At 45.6% G+C, this 18,880-nt stretch overlaps 1 protein-coding gene across 4 annotated transcripts in view; it reads right to left on the reverse strand.

The window, feature by feature from the left end:
- LOC140395345 (baculoviral IAP repeat-containing protein 7-like) overlaps positions 1-7,183 on the reverse strand; it is a 94,039-nt gene extending 86,856 nt beyond the window's left edge. For all 4 annotated transcript variants that reach the window (XR_011936163.1, XR_011936162.1, XM_072482985.1 and 1 more), the window contains exon 1: positions 6,348-7,183. Coding sequence is in view for 2 of the 4 variants with exons in the window: in XM_072482985.1 (XP_072339086.1) it covers positions 6,348-6,915 (568 nt within the window). In the remaining 2 variants the exon portion in view is untranslated. The remainder of the gene's footprint in view (positions 1-6,347) is intronic.
- Positions 7,184-18,880: the final 11,697 nt, after the last annotated feature.

Below are 18,880 nucleotides of genomic sequence, written 5' to 3' on the forward strand. Positions count from 1 at the left end.
ATTTACTCACCCACCCTTCTGCGCCTTCCTCTAGGTCATTGATAAAAATGACAAACAGCAACGGCCCCAGAACAGATCCTTGTGGTACGCCACTTGTGACTGTACTCCATTCTGAACATTTCCCATCAACCACCACCCTCTGTCTTCTTTCAGCTAGCCAATTTCTGATCCACATCTCTAAATCACCCTCAATCCCCAGCCTCCGTATTTTCTGCAATAGCCTACCGTGGGGAACCTTATCAAACGCTTTGCTGAAATCCATATACACCACATCAACTGCTGTACCCTCATCTACCTGTTCAGTCACCTTCTCAAAGAACTCAATAAGGTTTGTGAGGCATGACCTACCCTTCACAAAGCCATGCTGACTATCCCTGATCATATTATTCCTATCTAGATGATTATAAATCTTGTCTCTTATAATCCCCTCCAAGACTTTACCCACTACAGACGTGAGGCTCACCGGTCTATAGTTGCCGGGGTTGTCTCTGCTCCCCTTTTTGAACAAAGGGATCACATTTGCTGTCCTCCAGTCCTCTGGCACTATTCCTGTAGCCAATGATGACATAAAAATCAAAGCCAAAGGTCCAGCAATCTCTTCCCTGGCCTCCCAGAGAATCCTAGGATAAATCCCATCAGGTCCCGGGGACTTATCTATTTTCAGCCTGTCCAGAATTGCCAACACCTCTTCCCTACGTACCTCAATGCCATCTATTCTATTAGCCTGGGGCTCAGCATTCTCCTCCACAACATTATCTTTTTCCTGAGTGAATACTGACGAAAAATATTCATTTAGTATCTCGCCTATTTCTTCAGACTCCACACACAATTTCCCATCCCTGTCCTTGACTGGTCCTACTCTTTCCCTAGTCATTCGCTTATTCCTGACATACCTATAGAAAGCTTTTGGGTTTTCCTTGATCCTTCCTGCCAAATACTTCTCATGTCCCCTCCTTGCTCGTCTTAGCTCTCTCTTTAGATCTTTCCTCGCTACCTTGTAACTATCCATCACCCCAACTGAAACTTCACACTTCATCTTCACATAGGCCTCCTTCTTCCTCTTAACAAGAGATTCCACTTCCTTGGTAAACCACGGTTCCCTCGCTCGACGCCTTCCTCCCTGTCTGACCGGTACATACTTATCAAGAACACGCAGTAGCTGATCCTTGAACAAGCCCCACTTATCCAGTGTGCCCAACACTTGCAGCCTACTTCTCCACCTTATCCCCCCCAAGTCACGTCTAATGGCATCATAATTGCCCTTCCCCCAGCTATAACTCTTGCCCTGCGGTGTATACTTATCCCTTTCCATCATTAACGTAAACGTCACCGAATTGTGGTCACTGTCCCCAAAGTGCTCTCCTACCTCCAAATCCAACACCTGGCCTGGTTCATTACCCAAAACCAAATCCAACGTGGCCTCGCCTCTTGTTGGCCTGTCAACATATTGTTTCAGGAAACCCTCCTGCACACACTGTACAAAAAACGACCCATCTATTGTACTCGAACTATATCTTTTCCAGTCAATATTTGGAAAGTTAAAGTCTCCCATAATAACTACCCTGTTACTTTCGCTCTTATCCAGAATCATCTTCGCCATCCTTTCCTCTACATCCCTAGAACTATTAGGAGGCCTATAAAAACTCCCAACAGGGTGACCTCTCCTTTCCTGTTTCTAACTTCAGCCCATACTACCTCGGAAGAAGAGTCCCGATCTAGCATCCTCTCCGCCACCGTAATACTGCTCTTGACTAGCAGCGCCACACCTCCCCCTCTTTTGCCTCCTTCTCTGAGCTTACTAAAACAGCCTGTCCTGGCTTGACACAATTCACACCTCCTAACCTGGGGTTACCCCATCTCTGGATCTGTAAAAATGTAATCACCTGCTAATGCTCGAATTCCAAGCATTGTCTGGCATCTTTGAATCTGTCTATATATATGTTTCTGGAACATACCTCTTCATTCACCTGAGGAAGGAGCAGCACTCCGAAAGCTAGTGACATCGAAACAAACCTGTTGGACTTTAACCTGGTGTTGTAAGACTTTGTACACTGATATAATGTAATTCAAACAGAAAGCTTCCAGAACTAGTGTCCAGAAATTACAACTCCAGCATCAAACAAACGGAAACGAATTATCGACTTGCACTTATGTAATGTCTTTTACAATGCCAGGATATTCCAAAGTGCTTTATATCCAAAGAAATGGTATCTTGCTGTTGTAATATGGGAAACATGCAGTCAATATACACGCAACAAGCTTCCGTAACCTGTTTTGTGATGTTAATTGAGGGATAAATATTGGCCAGGACATAGGGGAGAACAACTTCTTCAAAATAGTGCTGTGAGGTATTTTACACTCACCGGTGAGGATAGACGTGCCTTGGTTTAATGTCTCATTTGAAAGACACCTCTGACATTGCAGAACTCCCTCAGTGCTGCATAAGTTTAAGTGTAAGAGATTTAGAACAGAGGGCGGAAACATCCACTCACACAGAGAGAGTTGTGAGTCTAGAGAATTCACTGCCTGAGTTAGGACTGAGGCAGAAACTGTGTTGAGATTGAAGATTAGGTTGGAGATGTGGATGAATGTATATGGGGACAGGGCAGGGAAATGTTCTCATTGAAAGGTAGAGCACAGAACGAGGCCATATAATAATAATCTTTATTATTATCACAAGTAGGCTTACATTAACACTGCAACGAACTTACTGTGAAAAGCCCCTAGTCACCAAATTCCAGCACCTGTTCGGGTACACTGAGGGAGAATTCAGAATGTCCAATTCACCTAACAAGCATGTCTTTCTGGACTTGTGGGAGGAAACCAGAGCACCCGGAGGAAACCCAAACAGACACGGGGAAACATGCAGACTCCATATAGACAGTAACCCAAGCCGGGAATCGAACCCGGGTCCCTGGAGCTGTGAAGCAACAGTGCTAACCATTGTGCTACCGTGCCGCCCATTTAGCCCATTGTGCCTGTTGTCATTGTTGTGTCTGTGTCAAACAATGATCCAATTAATCCTGCACCCCTCGTCTTTCCTTGTAACCCTGTAATATTCTCCCTGCAGTTAATTATCCAATTCTCTTAAAAGTTATTGAATCTGCTTCCACTACCCATTTCTGCATCCAGAACACATCAGCTCACTGTATTAGAAATGTGTCCTGATGTCGCCACTGGTTCTTTTGTTTGGGTTCTCTGGTTACTGATCCTCTGGTGACTGATTACTGGTTACTATGGTTACTGTGTCCTCTAGGTACTGTTCCCTCTGATTCTCTGGTTAGATTACTGGTTACTGTGGTTACTTTTCCCTCTGGTTACTGATTACCTGCTTCTGTGGTTACTGTGTCGTCTGGTTACTGATTCTCTAGTTACTGTGTTCTTTGCTTAGATTACTGGTTGCTGTGGTTACTGTGTCCTCCGGTTACTGATTCTCTAGTTACTGTGGTTACTGTGTTGTTTGGTTAGATTACTGGTTACTTTGGTTACTATGTCCTCTGATTACTGATCCTCTGGTTAGATTACTGGTTGCGGTGGCTAATGAGCCTTCTGGTGACTGATTCTATGGTTTTCTGGTTACTGATTACTGGTTACTGTGCCCTTTGGTTAGATTATCGATTACTGTGGTCACTGTGCCCTCTGGTTACCCATCCTCTGGTTCCTGATTACTGGGGTTACTGTATTTCTGGTTCTCTGGTTAGATATCTGGTCACTGTGGTTACCATGTCCACTGGTTACTGATTCTCTGGTTACTGTGTTGTTTGGTTAGATTACTGGTTACTTTGGTTGCTGTGACCCTTGGTTACTGAATCTCTGGCTACTGATTACTGGTTACTGTGGTTACTGTGTCCTCTCATTACTGATCCTCTGGTTCTTTGGTTAGGTTACTGGTCATGGTGGTTACTGTGCCCGCTGGTTACTGATTACTGGTTACTGTGCCCTTTGGTTAGATTATTGATCACTGTGCCCTCTGGTTACCAATCCTCTGGTTCTGTGGTTACTGGATTACTGTGGTTACTGTATCCTCTGGTTCTCGGATTAGATTCCTGGTCACTGTGGTTACTGATTCTCTGGTTACTGTGTTGTTCGGTTAGATTACTGGTTACTTTGGTTACTGTGTCCCTTGGTTACTGATTCTCTGGTTACTGATTACTGGTCACTGTGGTTATTGTGTCCTCTCAATTCCGATCCTCTGGTTAGGTTACATATTACGGTGGTTACTGTGCCCTTTGGTTAGATTATTAATGACTGTGGTCACTGTGCCCTCTGGTTACCAATCCTCTGGTTCTCTGGTCACGGACTACTCGATTACTGTGGTTACTGTATCCTCTGGTTCTCTGGTTAGATTCCTGGCCACCGTGGTTACGGTGTCCTCCGGTTCTCTGGTTAGATTCCTGGCCACCGTGGTTACTGTGTCCTCTGGTTACTGATTCTCTGGTTTAAATTAAAGTTTAAAAAATATTTAACATAAAACCCATCTATTGGTCAGAGTCATTACTCCTGGGGTGAAGTACAAATCGTGTCTGCACCGGCCCTTACAAAGAGCACCTTACTCAAGCCCACGTATCTACCCTATCTCCTTAACCCAGTAACCCCCACTTACCCTTTTTGGACACGAAGGGCAATTTAGCATTGCCAATCCACCTAACGTGCACATCTTTGGACTGTGGGAGGAAACTGGAGCACCCAGAGGAAATCCACGCAGACACGGGGAGAACGTGCAGACTCCGCACAGACAGTGACCCAGTCTGGAATCGAACCTGGGACCCTGGAGCTGTAAAGCAACTGTGCTAATCACTATGCTACCGTGCTGCCCTTAGTGTTCAAAAGTGGTGAATTTCTTATAATGTGGTGACCAGAACTGCACACAGTACTCCAGCTGTTGCCTCACCAATGGTCTATATAAATATCTCCAACATGCCTTCCTTAATGTGACTAGGAGCTTTTCACAGTAACTTCATTGAATCCTACTTGTGACAATAAGCGACTATTATTATTATTATTATGATTGACAAAGGTATATGCCTTTCTCACCACCCTATTAACCTGCCCTTCTGCCTTCAGAGATCTTTTTACAAACAGACCAAGGTCTCTTGTTCCTCAGGACTTCCCAGTGTGATGCCATTCATTGAATATTCCCTTGTCAAATTGTTCCTTCCAAAGTGTAACACCTCACACTTTTCTCGGTTAAATTCCATCTGCCACTTTTCTGCCCATTTGACCATCCTGTCTATACCTTCCTGTAACCCAAGTCTCTCAGCCTCACTGTTAACCATCCAGCCTGTCTTTGTGTCATCCGCAAACTTACTGATCCTACCCTCCACATAGTTATCTATGTCATTTTTAAAAGTGACAAATAATAGGGACACAGCACAAATCCCTGTGGTACGCCACTGGACATTGGCTTCCAGACACTAAAGCAGCCATCTGTCATCAGCTGTAGGAAACAGCCATCTGTTTCCTACAGCTGAGAGCTTTGAATCCACCCTATCTACTCCCCCTGGCTATTGACCTCTCAGCTGACAAAAATAACTTCTTTACATCCACTTTATCTCAGTCTGTTATAATGTTATACACCTCAATTAAATCTTCCCTAGGTTCCCAGTCCACAATCAATGTAAATTTCGCCTATATGTAAAATTCTTCAATCTTGACAGTATCCTCATAAATCTCAATGGTATTCTTCCTACTGCAATCCATGCTTCCTGTAACTAGAACTGTACACAGTAACTCTGAGCAGGGTTTGCCAGAGTTTCCCAACTCTTAGAATCCATATTCTACAGTGCAGAAGGAGGCCATTCGGCCCATAGATTCTGCACCGACCCTCCAAAAGAGCACCCTATACCTAGGTCCACTACCCTATCCCCGGAACCCCACCTAACCTGCACATTCTGTGTATTCTTGTACGCTTCCATTCTGTGGCTTGTCTAATAAAGACAAGTGTCCTGTATGCCTTCTTAACCACGCTATCTATGTGTCCAGCCACCTTCAGGAATCTGAGGACGTACATTCTTATGTTCATCTACATTTCTCAGTTCCGACCATTTATTGCGTATTCCCTTGTCTAGTTTGCCCTCCACAAATGCATTACCTCACACTTGTCTGGATTGAATTCCATTTGCCTCTTTTCTGCCCACCTGGTCAATTTATTGATATCTTTCTTCCTCACTTTCAACCACATGACCACTTTTTATATCCTTATCATACCACTTCACACTTTTCAATATTTAAGTTCATTGCTGATTACATTCTGCAGGATTATTAATGCCTTCCTGTATTTTCAGTCATATCGCAGTCCTCCTCTGTATCTATACCTGCCCCCAATTTTGAAGAGGTGCTGAGCTTACCTGTGTAGAAGAATCCTGCATGGGCCAGTTGTGGTGGTTGGATAGTGTTGCTAGCCGGCCAGTTCTCGAAGGTTCTCAGTCTCGCCTCCTCTGCCTCCATCTCCACATTGACTGGTGGTGCTGCATCCTCCATGCTCATCCGCTGGAGCTGGCTAATAACCTGCCCATCCACTGTGTCGGCCTTTTGCCGCTTCAGGCAAGGGTCAGCACTGACCTTGTTCAGGTCATAGTCAAGGTCAAAGGCAGAGGTGCGAGAGGAGCAGCACTTCACCCTTTCCAACCTGGGCTGTCTGCCTGGTGACCAGCGTCTGAAGATGGCTCCATGGAAACACAGGTTGCGGTCTGACTGCTGCTGGAATATCCTCTGGGTCCTGACTTCTGGCCTCGGATACCAGGGGCCTTGGAGAGGATTAGGTACATGCTCACTCTTCAAACAGCCTGCTCCTTCAGTAATGGCACGACTAGCCCCCAGATCCTCATACCCATTGGGATCAGCCAGCACAGAGATCTCAGAGGCTGCATGAGGCTGACTACAATTCCCACAGGCTCCTCCACCCAGCGACGACATCCCCACTGCCACTCCAGCTTCCAGGCCATGGAGTTGGTCACCTGGACAATGCAGCACAGCCTTGGCCAATCTATGGGACAGCGAGGGTTCACCTTTGCTGGGGAATTGATCACAGGTCCCAATTCTGTATGGGTCGGAAAGGGTTGTTCTACCCCTTTTTGCACTCTTCCTCTCTGCGAACCCTGCCTGAGCATTCTCCCTGTCCACACTCTCCCTCTCTATCCTCCCCCTCTCTGCATTCACTAACTCTGCGCTCCCTCTCACCTCACCTTCGCTCACCTCACTCCCCCTCCCTCTACTCCCCACCTCCAAACCCCTCCTCTCCTTATGCCCACTCTTCACAGTCTCCCTCCCCATATCCCCTCCCCACACACTCACCCAATCCTCACTCTCCATCCTTTCCAGTGCGAGTTTCTGGTTCCAGCTTTAAAACATCTTTGAGATAACGAGATGAGAATAAATGAGTGGAGAATGCGAGGCCAGCCTCAAAGCATTGGGCAACTTCTGATCATGGCAAACAGCTTCCAATAACCCTTCTAACGACTGCACTTGTTTACGCCAGAATCACTTGTGACCTCCTTTTACCGATGTCACTCAGTACAAAGGTGAGACAAATGTACAGAAACCCACTGCCAAAGTCGTTACTTAAAGCTAAATAGTGCACCTAATCGTGCCTTTCCACTGGTTACACTGGTTTCAGCTCAGAATCCTATCCCTCCAATACTGCTAATATTCACTTGCAGAGAGTGTGCAGGGTAGCTGTGTGTTAGAGCAGGTTACTGGACAGTTCGCTCTGTGACATTCACTTGTTTTCCCAATGCAGGCTGTGATGAGCTACGATTCAGTCAGTGTCGACTGGAAAGAGCCAGAGTCACATTCTGCTGAGCTGGTCTCTACTCAGACAATCACAGCCTCTGCTCTTTGTCACATCTTTATTAACCCTGCCACATTGTGTTTGAAACACAAACTAACTTTTATACAGACAGTTAGATCCAAATATTATTTTTAAAAGTCTTCATGATTTCAGCCATTAGTTTGGTCACTGAGTCAGTTTAGCACATGCTTACTGACTGTGGCTCAGTGAGTTGTATTCTTGTTTCTGAGTCAGTAGGCTGTAGGTTCAATTCCCCCCCCCCCCCCCCACCCACAACCTCAGAAATCTAGGTTGACACTCAAGTACAATACTGAGGGAGTGTTGCACTGTTGCAGATACTGTCTCTTGAATGAGACAAGGCCTCCTTTACCATCAGGTGGATGTAAAAGATCCCACAGTTCTATTTGAAGAAAAGTAGGGATATTCTCACTGGTGCTCTGGCACTGGTATTGCAGATTGTCAAGTTGTTATTATAGTGTTGTCTGAGGGATCTTCTTGTACATACGTTGGTTTCTGCCTTTACTACATAAATGATAGTAATTCCATTTCAAACATACTTCATTTGGGACATCCTGGGGATTGAATGGTGCTAGAGCAGTGATGGGCAACCTAGGCTAGTGAGTGGGCCGCTTGAGTGGTCCCCCTCCATCTCAGTGAGCCACAAGATTTAAATCAGGCTTGTTCACGAACCATCACCCCCAATAATAAGATTAAATACATTTAATACCCACCAAATATTTCATAACAAGTTATTGTAAATGCTTAATCATTTATACATTAATAGAACCGTCAACAACTTCAAATGGGAAAAACAAAATAAATAATCACACTTTGGATGCAGAGGGAGTGCACGGCTCTCGCAGTAGTGTGCAATCTCTCCCTCCTCACTTCACTTGCCCTTGCTTTATATGTGTCTCACTTCAGTCATACCGGGAGGAAAAAAATTATGCAGACGGAAATCAGTGGAATATGGCAACCCTGCGTGTGGGCAATGGTCAACAAAATGTCTCATGGCCCAAACTCAGAATCCAGATAGGCCGCATGTGGCCCCAGGTCGCCATTGTGGAGTAATAAGCTTTTTCCTATTCTTTTCCTCTGCTGGGTTGATCCTCTCTCCTCCTGTGAGGGTATTGACCATTTCCCAGGCCTCTGACACTGACTCAGTCCCGTTCCATCATCTCCACATTCACTCTACAAATCTAGTTAACATTTGTATAAACACACACAGTACAAATTTTATCAACTACAAACATAAAGACCCCACACTGCTACAGTAATCTATGTAGAACCCTGAATGAATTCCCCCTTAACTGTTCCAATTCAATAACAAGATCCCATAAACCAAAAACCCCTTTTTACCAAAACAGTAGGTAACTATAATCATAAGGTTTCTTCCTTGGAATAACTCTCTAAAATTGAAAATAGAGAGACGAGCCAAAATACTTCTGAGTCTACAGCAGCCAAATGTGAAAATGAAAGTAAAAACTCAGAGCCACAAACCAGCTCCAAAACTCAAAAAGTAAAAATTCCCAGTGCCACACCCAATTCCACCCACACAATGACATCACTGAAGCCATGTGATAAGACATTTCTTAAAGGGACACTACCATGGCAAGGGTGCTCTTTCAGAGGGCGGTGCAGACTTGATGCACCAAATGGCCTCCTTCTGCACTGTAGGAATTCTATGGTTCTATGGAGATTAGAACCATTCAGCATCTGTGGAGAGAGAACAGAGCTAATGTTTTGAGCCTGGATGAATCTTTGTCAATGCTGGAGAGAACTGGAATTAGGATTTTATACTGCCGGGGGGGGGGGGGATGTTGTGCAGCAGTGGGGTTGGATAGAGGGCCAGTGATAGGTTGAGATTGACAACGACGTAGTGGTCAAAAAGACAAAGGGAATATAAATGGGGGCGATCAAGGCTAAGGATGCGGATAGTGGCACATTAAGAGATCAGAATGTGTTAATAGCAGAACAACGGTAAGCAGTGTGTCAAAGGACAATTTGGAACAGGGAACAGATAGTCCAAGTTGGGTGGGGTGGTTGGGGACGACGACGACAATGATGAAGGAAAATGGATCAATGGAAGAAATTGATAGAAATAAAAATGGGGTGGAGGTGGAGGAGAGTTCACAGTCAGAAGTTGTTGAACTTGATATTAAGTGAGTGAGGCGGTGAAGTGGTCATACCCTGTTCCAAAAATCTCCAGTGAGTGTGGAGACACCAGAATATTACAGGGGCATACATGGACAGCTCGCTCCCATTGGAGGTAAAATCAGCCCTGCTGAAGCTGACTCGCTACCAGTTCTCCCCTACCCCCAGACATAAAAATGGCACGTCTGCCCCTCCACTCCTGCTCTCCACCCCCAGGGGAGAGAAAGTCCCACCCTCAGAGGCTGCCAACCAATCTGATTGGCCGGCAACTCCAACAGTCCCGGCATGCAGAGCCAAGATCTGATTAGTGGCCGCTGCCATAACTGTACAGTTGGCCCAAGGAGGAGGCCCATGGATCCCAGAGCTTTACATTTTTTGATTCCTCCATTCACCATCTCTCATGTTGAGGGATTAGTTGATGCAATAGACCTGCCGTTATCTCCTTTCGCAGGGCCGATGCAACATTTCCTCATCCGTACAGCAGCAAGAGGAATGTACAGGGTGGATGTTGATGTCTGTGACTGCACATGCCCTACCTTCTTGATCTCACTCTCTTGACCTTGACACAATCCTGGAAGGAAATGAGCTGTCAGGTAATGCACCACATCTGGAGGACAGATCTGGTCTTCAAATAAAGAAATTGTAGAGGATAAAGGTAGGAAATTCCTTAGGTTTATATTCCAATATTTACAACATTCCAACTGCAAGCAGAAGGAAATCATGAAGTAGGATAAGAGTGAACAGGGGCTGATCACAGGAGAATACAGGAAACAAGAAGTGTATCTCAAAAGGATCGAGATTTGCTACACTTTGGTGTTTCACACAGCAGCACAAAATAATAGAAACCTTTGCGTAGAAAGGGACATTGTTTCTGGAAGGAATGTACAACGTCAAACCCTGCCATTTAGATATTTATCGTTTATAAAATGACTTGTTAGTTACTGTCCTCCTTATCAGAACAAGCCATTTCCTTCATTTTAGGCAGGTTCTGCAAAGCTCAGTCATGTCTACAAATATATAAAACAAAAAAGAGTGGCTAAGGTAAATATTGGTCCTTTAGAGGATGAGAAGGGAGGTTTAATAATGGGAGATGAGGAAATGGCTGAGAAACTGAACAGGTTTTTTGGGTCGGTCTTCACAGTGGAAGACATAAATAACATGCCAGTGACTGATGGAAATGAGGGGCTGGTTTAGCACAAGGCTAAATCGCTGGCTTTGAAAGCAGACCAAGGCAGGCCAGCAGCACGGTTCAATTCCCGTACCAGCCTCCCCGAACAGGCGCTGGAATGTGGCGACTAGGGGCTTTTCACAGTAACTTCATTTGAAGCCTACTTGTGACAATAAGCGATTTTCATTTTCATTTCATTTCATTCATTCATGACAGGTGAGGACCTTGAGAGGATTGTTATCACCAAGGAGGTAGTGATGGGCAAGCTAATGGGACTAAAGGTAGACAAGTCTCCTGGACCTGATGGAATGCATCCCAGAGTGCTAAAAGAGATGGCTAGGGAAATTGCAAATGCACTAGTGATAATTTACCAAAATTCACTAGACTCTGGGGTGGTCCCGGCGGATTGGAAATTAGCAAACGTGACACCACTGTTTAAAAAAGGAGGTAGGCAGCAAGCGGGTAATTATAGGCCAGTGAGCTTAACTTCGGTAGTAGGGAGGATGCTGGAATCTATCATCAAGGAAGAAATAGCGAGGCACCTGGATGGAAATTATCCCATTGGGCAGATGCAGCATGGGTTCACAAAGGGCAGGTCGTGCCTAACTAATTTAGTGGAATTTTTTAAGGACATTAACAGTGCGGTAGATAACGGGGAGCCAATGGATGTGGTATACTGGATTTCCAGAAAGCCTTTGACAAGGTGCCACACAAAAGGTTACTGCATAGGATAAAGATGCATGGCATTAAGGGGAAAGTAGTAGCATGGATAGAGGATTGGTTAATTAATAGAAAGCAAAGAGTGGGGATTAATGGGTGTTTCTCTGGTTGGCAATCAGTAGTTAGTGGTGTCCCTCAGGGATCAGTGTTGGGCCCACAACTGTTCACAATTTACATAGATGATTTGGAGTTGGGGACCAAGGGCAATGTGTCCAAGTTTGCAGACGACACTAAGATAAGTGGTAAACCAAAATGTGCAGAGGATACTGGAAGTCTGCAGAGGGATTTGGATAGGCTACGTGAACGGGCTAGGGTCTGGCAGATGGAATACAATGTTGACAAATGTGAGATTATCAATTTTGGTAGGAATAACAGCAAAAGGGATTATTATTTAAATGATAAAATATTAAAACATGCTGCCGTGCAGAGAGACCTGGGTGTGCTAGTGCACGAGTCGCAAAAAGTTGGTTTACAGGTGCAACAGGTGATTAAGAAGGCAAATGGAATTTTGTCCTTCATTGCTAGAAGGATGGAGTTTAAGACTAGGGAGGTTATGCTGCAATTGTATAAGGTGTTAGTGAGGCCACACCTGGAGTATTGTATTCAGTTTTGGTCTCCTTACTTGAGAAAGGACGTACTGGCACTGGAGGGTGTGCAGAGGAGATTCACTAGGTTAATCCCAGAGCTGAAGGGGTTGGATTACGAGGAGAGGTTGAGTAGACTGGGACTGTACTCGTTGGAATTTAGAAGGATGAGGGAGGATCTTATAGAAACGTATAAGATTGTGAAGGGAATAGATAGGATAGATGCGGGCAGGTTGTTTCCACTGGCGGGTGAAAGCACAACTAGGGGGCATAGCCTCAAAATAAGGGGAAGTAGATTTAGGACTGAGTTTAGGAGGAACTTCTTCACCCAAAGGGTTGTGAATCTATGGAATTCCTTGCCCAGTGAAACAGTAGAGGCTCCTTCATTAAATGTTTTTAAGATAGATAGTTTTTTGAAGAATAAAGGGATTAAGGGTTATGGTGTTCGGGCCGGAAAGTGGAGCTGAGTCCACAAAAGATCAGCCATGATCTCATTGAATGGTGGAGCAGGCTCGAGGGGCCAGATGGCCTACTCCTGCTCCTAGTTCTTATGTTCTTATGTCATCACTCAGAGCTCCAATAACACAGTAGAAGGGAGTAGCTCCTGTCGAGGGCTGGGCTCAGGTTTGGTCACAAAGGCCACAACCTGAGCCCTGGGAGTGGTGCTGAGCTGGGCCAGGAGGATGACACTTTTTCCCAATTCCCCAGCCAAGTAATGTTGGGTGTGAAAACAGGAGGCCAGGAAAACAGGGAGTCTGCGACAAGACTGCTCCTCGATGCCTTTACCCTTTTCCTCAGGCCGGTACTTCTACAGTTTCATTCTTTTGACAAAAGCTGATTCGAGCAAGGCTTTGCCTTGGTTAAATTAACCATCATGCTCCTCTCCAAGTCCATATTACACAGTTCTAGATGTTTCCAGTTAGGTTCTTCACCTTGATGTTCTATCATCTACCAACTGACAAACTGCGTACACAGGGTCACACCACAACTGGTCGAGGAATTAATAAAAAAATTACGTAGAATAGAATTAATAACGTGTTCTCTGATACATTGGCTTACACATGACATAACTAACATCTAGAAGGACAAGAGCAGCAGATACCTGGGAACCTCACTACCTGGAGATTTCCCTCCAAGTCACCCACCACTGTGACTTGGAAATATATCGCCGCTCCTTCACTGTCGCTGGGGCAACTTCCTGGAGCACAGTGGATGTACCTACACCTCAAAACTTGCAGCAGTTCAAGAAGGCAACTCACCACCACCTTCTGAAGGGCAACAAGGGATGGGCAATAAATGCTGGCCTAACCAGCGACGCCTACATCCCGTAAATTAATAAAATAAAACTCAGAACTACAAGAACCCAGCAGTGGGGAAGGGGGCTGGGCTCAGGTCTGCTCACAAAGGTGACAACCTAATGCTAGGCAAGATGCTGAAATGGGCCAGGAGACTGACCCAGAGAATGCTGTTTGGAGGGAAGGTTGCAGAGGATTAATAAGTGAGAAAGGAGAGATATAGAATAGGTGGGTGGAAGAGAAAAGATTAATCCAGAAAACTATTCTTAATTCAGTCACAATTACAGGAAGTATGTACAGATTGGGAGAAGGCACGTCATGTCTAATATCAGAAAGAAATTCTTCACAGAACCATGCAGGGTCACTTGCAGGAATATTCACGTAGGCTCCAGGACAGGTTTTGGGCAGATAAGATATTGAATTAAATCTCTTCATTAGCCCATAGAGTAAATTCCCTCTACACTTTCATATCAATTACTTCCAGGGCATGTAGAAAATGCCTTTGATACACACTAGATATGAATTCACCAAATACAGCCAACGTGTCCAATGCAGTGTACAGCTCACGAGCTCAGGTTCAGCATGGGCTGAAAACAAAATGTACATGTATAAATCAAACTCTTCCGGGTGAGCAATGGGTAGCTTCATCGATGGGTTTCGCTGTGGTGAACATTCTGCAAAGGTTAAAGCCGATGTCAAAGGTTGGCAAATAGGGTTAAGGAAAATCCCAAGGCTTTTTACACGTACATAAAAAGCAAGAGGGTAGCCAGAGAAAGGGTTGGCCCACTGAAGGATAGGCAAGGGAATCTACGTGTGGAGCCAGAGGAAATGGGCGAGGTACTAAATGAATACTTTGCATCAGTATTCACCAAAGAGAAGAAATTGGTAGATGTTGAGTCTGGAGAAGGGGGTGTAGATAGCCTGGGTCACATTGAGATCCAAAAAGACGAGGTGTTGGGTGTCTTAAAAAATATTAAGGTAGATAAGTCCCCAGGGGCTGATGGGATCTACCCCAGAATACTGAAGGAGGCTGGAGAGGAGATTGCTGAGGCCTTGACAGAAATCTTTGGATCCTCACTGTCTTCAGGTGATGTCCCGGAGGACTGGAGAATAGCCAAAGTTGTTCATCTGTTTAAGAAGGGTAGCAAGGATAATCCCGGGATCTACAGGCCAGTGAGCCTTACTTCAGTGGTAGGGAAATTACTGGAGAGAATTCTTCGAGACAGGATCTACTCCCATTTGGAAGCAAATGGACGTATTAGTGAGAGGCAGCATGGTTTTGCGAAAGGGAGGTTGTGTCTCACTAACTTGATAGAGTTTTTCGAGGAGGTCACTAAGATGATTGATGCAGGTAGGGCAGTGGATGTTGTCTATATGGACTTCAGTAAGGCCTTTGACAAGGTCCCTCATGGTAGACTAGTACAAAAGGTGAAGTCACACGGGATCAGGGGTGAGCTGGCAAGGTGGATACAGAACTGGCTAGGTCATAGAAGGCAGAGAGTAGCAAAGGAAGGATGCTTTTCTAATTGGAGGGCTGTGACCAGTGGTGTTCCACATGGATCAGTGCTGGGACCTTTGCTGTTTGTAGTATATATAAATGATTTGGAGGAAAATGTAACTGGTCTGCTTAGTAAGTTTGCAGACGACACAAAGGTTGGTGGAATTGCGGACAGCGATGAGGACTGTCAGAGGATACAGCAGGATTTAGATTGATTGGAGACTTGGGCAGAGAGATGGCAGATGGAGTTTAATCCGGACAAATGTGAGGTAATGAATTTTGGAAGGTCTAATGCAGGTAGGGAATATACAGTGAATGGTAGAACCCTCAAGAGTATTGAAAGTCAAAGAGATCTAGGAGTACAGGTCCACAGGTCACTGAAAGGGGCAACACAGGTGGAGAAGGTAGTCAAGAAGGCATACGACATGCTTGCCTTCATTGGCCGGGGCATTGAGTATAAGAATTGGCAAGTCATAGAACCAATGTATAGAACCTTAGTTAGGCGTATAGTGTTGGAGTATAGTGTTCAATTCTGGTTGCCACACTACCAGAAGGACGTGGAGGCTTTAGAGAGGGTGCAGAAGAGATTTACCAGAATGTTGCCTGGTATGGAGGGCATTAGCTATGAGGAGCAGCTGAATAAACTCGGTTTGTTCTCACTGGAACGAAGGAGGTTGAGGTCTACAAAATTATGAGGGGCATAGACAGAGTGGATAGTCAGAGGCTTTTCCCCGGGGTAGAGGGGTCAATTACTAGGGGGCATAGGTTTAAGGTGAGAGGGGCAAGGTTTAGAGTAGATGTACGAGGCAAGTTTTTCACGCAGAGGGTAGTGGGTGCCTGGAACTCGCTACCGGAGGAGGTGGTGGAAGCAGGGACGATAGTGACATTTAAGGGGGATCTTGACAAATACATGAATAGGATGGGAATAGAGGGATACGGACCCAGGAAGTGTAGAAGATTGTAGTTTAGTCGGGCAGCATGGTCGGCACGGGCTTGGAGGGCCGAAGGGCCTGTTCCTGTGCTGTACTTTTCTTTGTTCTTTGTTCTTAGCACGAGGGGCCATAGCTTTAAATTGAGGGGAGATAGATATAAGACAGATGTCAGAGGTAGGTTCTTTACTCAGTGAGTAGTAAGGGCGTGGAATGCCCTGCCTGCAACAGTAGTGGACTCGCCAACACTAAGGGCATTCAAATGGTCATTGGATAGACAGATGGACGATAAGGGAATAGTGTAGATGGGCTTTAGAGTGGTTTCACAGGTCGGCGCAACACCGAGGGCCGAAGGGCCTGTACTGCGTTGTAATGTTCTGTCTCTAGAATGAACACGTTTTGAGAAAGATCCCAATGACCTGGGGAATCGATTGAATTATTTCTCACTGACCTATATCAACTATAGGTCAGTGAGAAATGTGCTGTACATTTCTTTGTTCCCTTTGTTGTTTGTTTGTTAAACAGCCTCCAGTCACTAGTTAGAATCATACCGTGGCTAAATCCTGGATTGATGAACATAGAACATAGAGTGCAGAAGGAGGCCATTCGGCCCATCGAGTCTGCACCGGCCCACTTAAACCCTCACTTCCACCCTATCCCCGTAACCCAATAACCCCTCCTAACATTTTTGGTCACTAAGGGCAATTTATCATGGCCAATCCACCTAACCTGCACGTCTTTGGACTGTGGGAGGAAACTGGTTTTGTGAAGGGTAGGTCGTGCCTCACAAACCTTATTGAGTTCTGAGAAGGTGACCAAACAGGTGGATGAGGGTAAAGCAGTTGATGTGGTGTATATGCATTTCAGTAAAGCGTTTGATAAGGTTCCCCATGGTAGGCTACTGCAGAAAATACAGAGGCATGGGATTCAGGGTGATTTAGCAGTTTGGATCAGAAATTGGCTAGCTGGAAGAAGACAAAGGGTGGTGGTTGATGGGAAATGTTCAGACTGGAGTCCAGTTACTAGTGGCGTACCACAAGGATCTGATTTGGGGCCACTGCTTGTTTGTCATTCTTATAAATGACCTGGACGAGGGCGTAGAAGGATGGGTGAGTAAATTTGCAGATGATACTAAAGTCAGTGGCGTTGTGGACAGTGCGGAAGGATGTTACAAGTTACAGAGGGACATAGATAAGCTGCAGCGCTGGGCTGAGAGGTGGCAAATGGAGTTTAATGCAGAAAAGTGTGAGGTGATTAATTTTGAAAGGAATAACAGGAAGACAGAGTACTGGGCTAATGGTAAGATTCTTGGCAGGCAATGTGGATGAGCAGAGAGATCTCGGTGTCCATGTACATAGATCCCTGAAAGTTGCCACCCAGGCTGAGAGGGTTGTTAAGAAGGCGTACGGTGTGTTAGCTTTTATTGGTAGAGGGATTGAGTTTTGGAGCCATGAGGTCATGTTGCAGCTGTACAAAACTCTGGTGCGGCCGCATTTGAAGTATTGCGTGCAATTCTGGTCGCCGCATTATAGGAAGGATGTGGAAGCATTGGAAAGGGTGCAGAGGAGATTTACCAGAATGTTGCCTGGTATGGAGGGAAGATCTTATGAGGAAAGGCTGAGGGACTTGAGGCTGTTTTCATTAGAGAGAAGAAGGTTAAGAGGTGACTTAATTGAAGCATGCAAGATGATCAGAGGATTGGATAGGGTGGACAGTGAGAGCCTTTTTCCTCGGATGGTGATGTCTAGCACGAGGGGATATACCTTTAAATTGAGGGGTGATAGATATAAGACAGATGTCAGAGGTAGGTTCTTTACTCCGAGAGTAGTAAGGGTGTGGAATGCCCTGCCTGCAACAGTAGTGGACTCGCCAACACTAAGGGCATTTAAATGGTCATTGGATAGACATATGGACGATAAGGGAATAGTGTAGATGGGTTTCAGAGTGGTTTCACAGGTCGGCACAACATCGAGGGCCGAAGGGCCTGTACTGCGCTGTAATGTTCTATGGAGCACCCGGAGGAAACCCACACAGACACGGGGAGAACGGACAGTGACCCAACGGGGAATCGAACCTGGGACCCTGGCACTGGGAAGCCACAGTGCTATCCACTTGTGCTCCCGTGCTGATCATTGTGATGAATGTCAGGATTTCAGCGGCTGGATTCTCCGTTCCTGAGACAAGTGTTGACACTGGTGAAGGATTTGTGGAGTTCCATGACAGCAAAACTGAGGCCATGCCTGGACCAATTCAGCGGCTTTTAAGGGGCTAGCACCAGCGCCACGTGGACACGATCGATTCCAATGAAAAACGGTGCCGGATTCGTGATTGACACTCAGGTCGACAAGCTGCAGCCGCACACACACACCATCCCAGCCAGCACATATATATATATATATATATATATACATATATCATACACACATATGGAAGGCACGGTAGCACAGTGGTTAGCACTGTTGCTTCACAGCACCAGGGTCCCAGGTTTGATTCCCGGCTTGGGTCACTGTGAGGAGTCTGCACGTTTTCCCTGTGTGGCCACCTAAAATGGCGTCCAGCAGAGGACGCTGGGAAAAGTGGCCACGTTCAGGGACAAACAGGCTTCAGCTCCAAATAAACAAAAGGCTGCAGCCCAGACTTTGCAAATAGCACAGGAAAAAGGTCATCAAGAGGCCATCCCAGGACAATGGGCTTAAATGCAAATCACTACAATGTGGCAGACTCAATGGCGTCTGTTTCCTTA

The sequence above is a fragment of the Scyliorhinus torazame genome, chromosome 18 (assembly GCF_047496885.1).
Source record: "Scyliorhinus torazame isolate Kashiwa2021f chromosome 18, sScyTor2.1, whole genome shotgun sequence".
In the NCBI taxonomy this organism is placed as follows: Eukaryota; Metazoa; Chordata; class Chondrichthyes; order Carcharhiniformes; family Scyliorhinidae; genus Scyliorhinus; species Scyliorhinus torazame.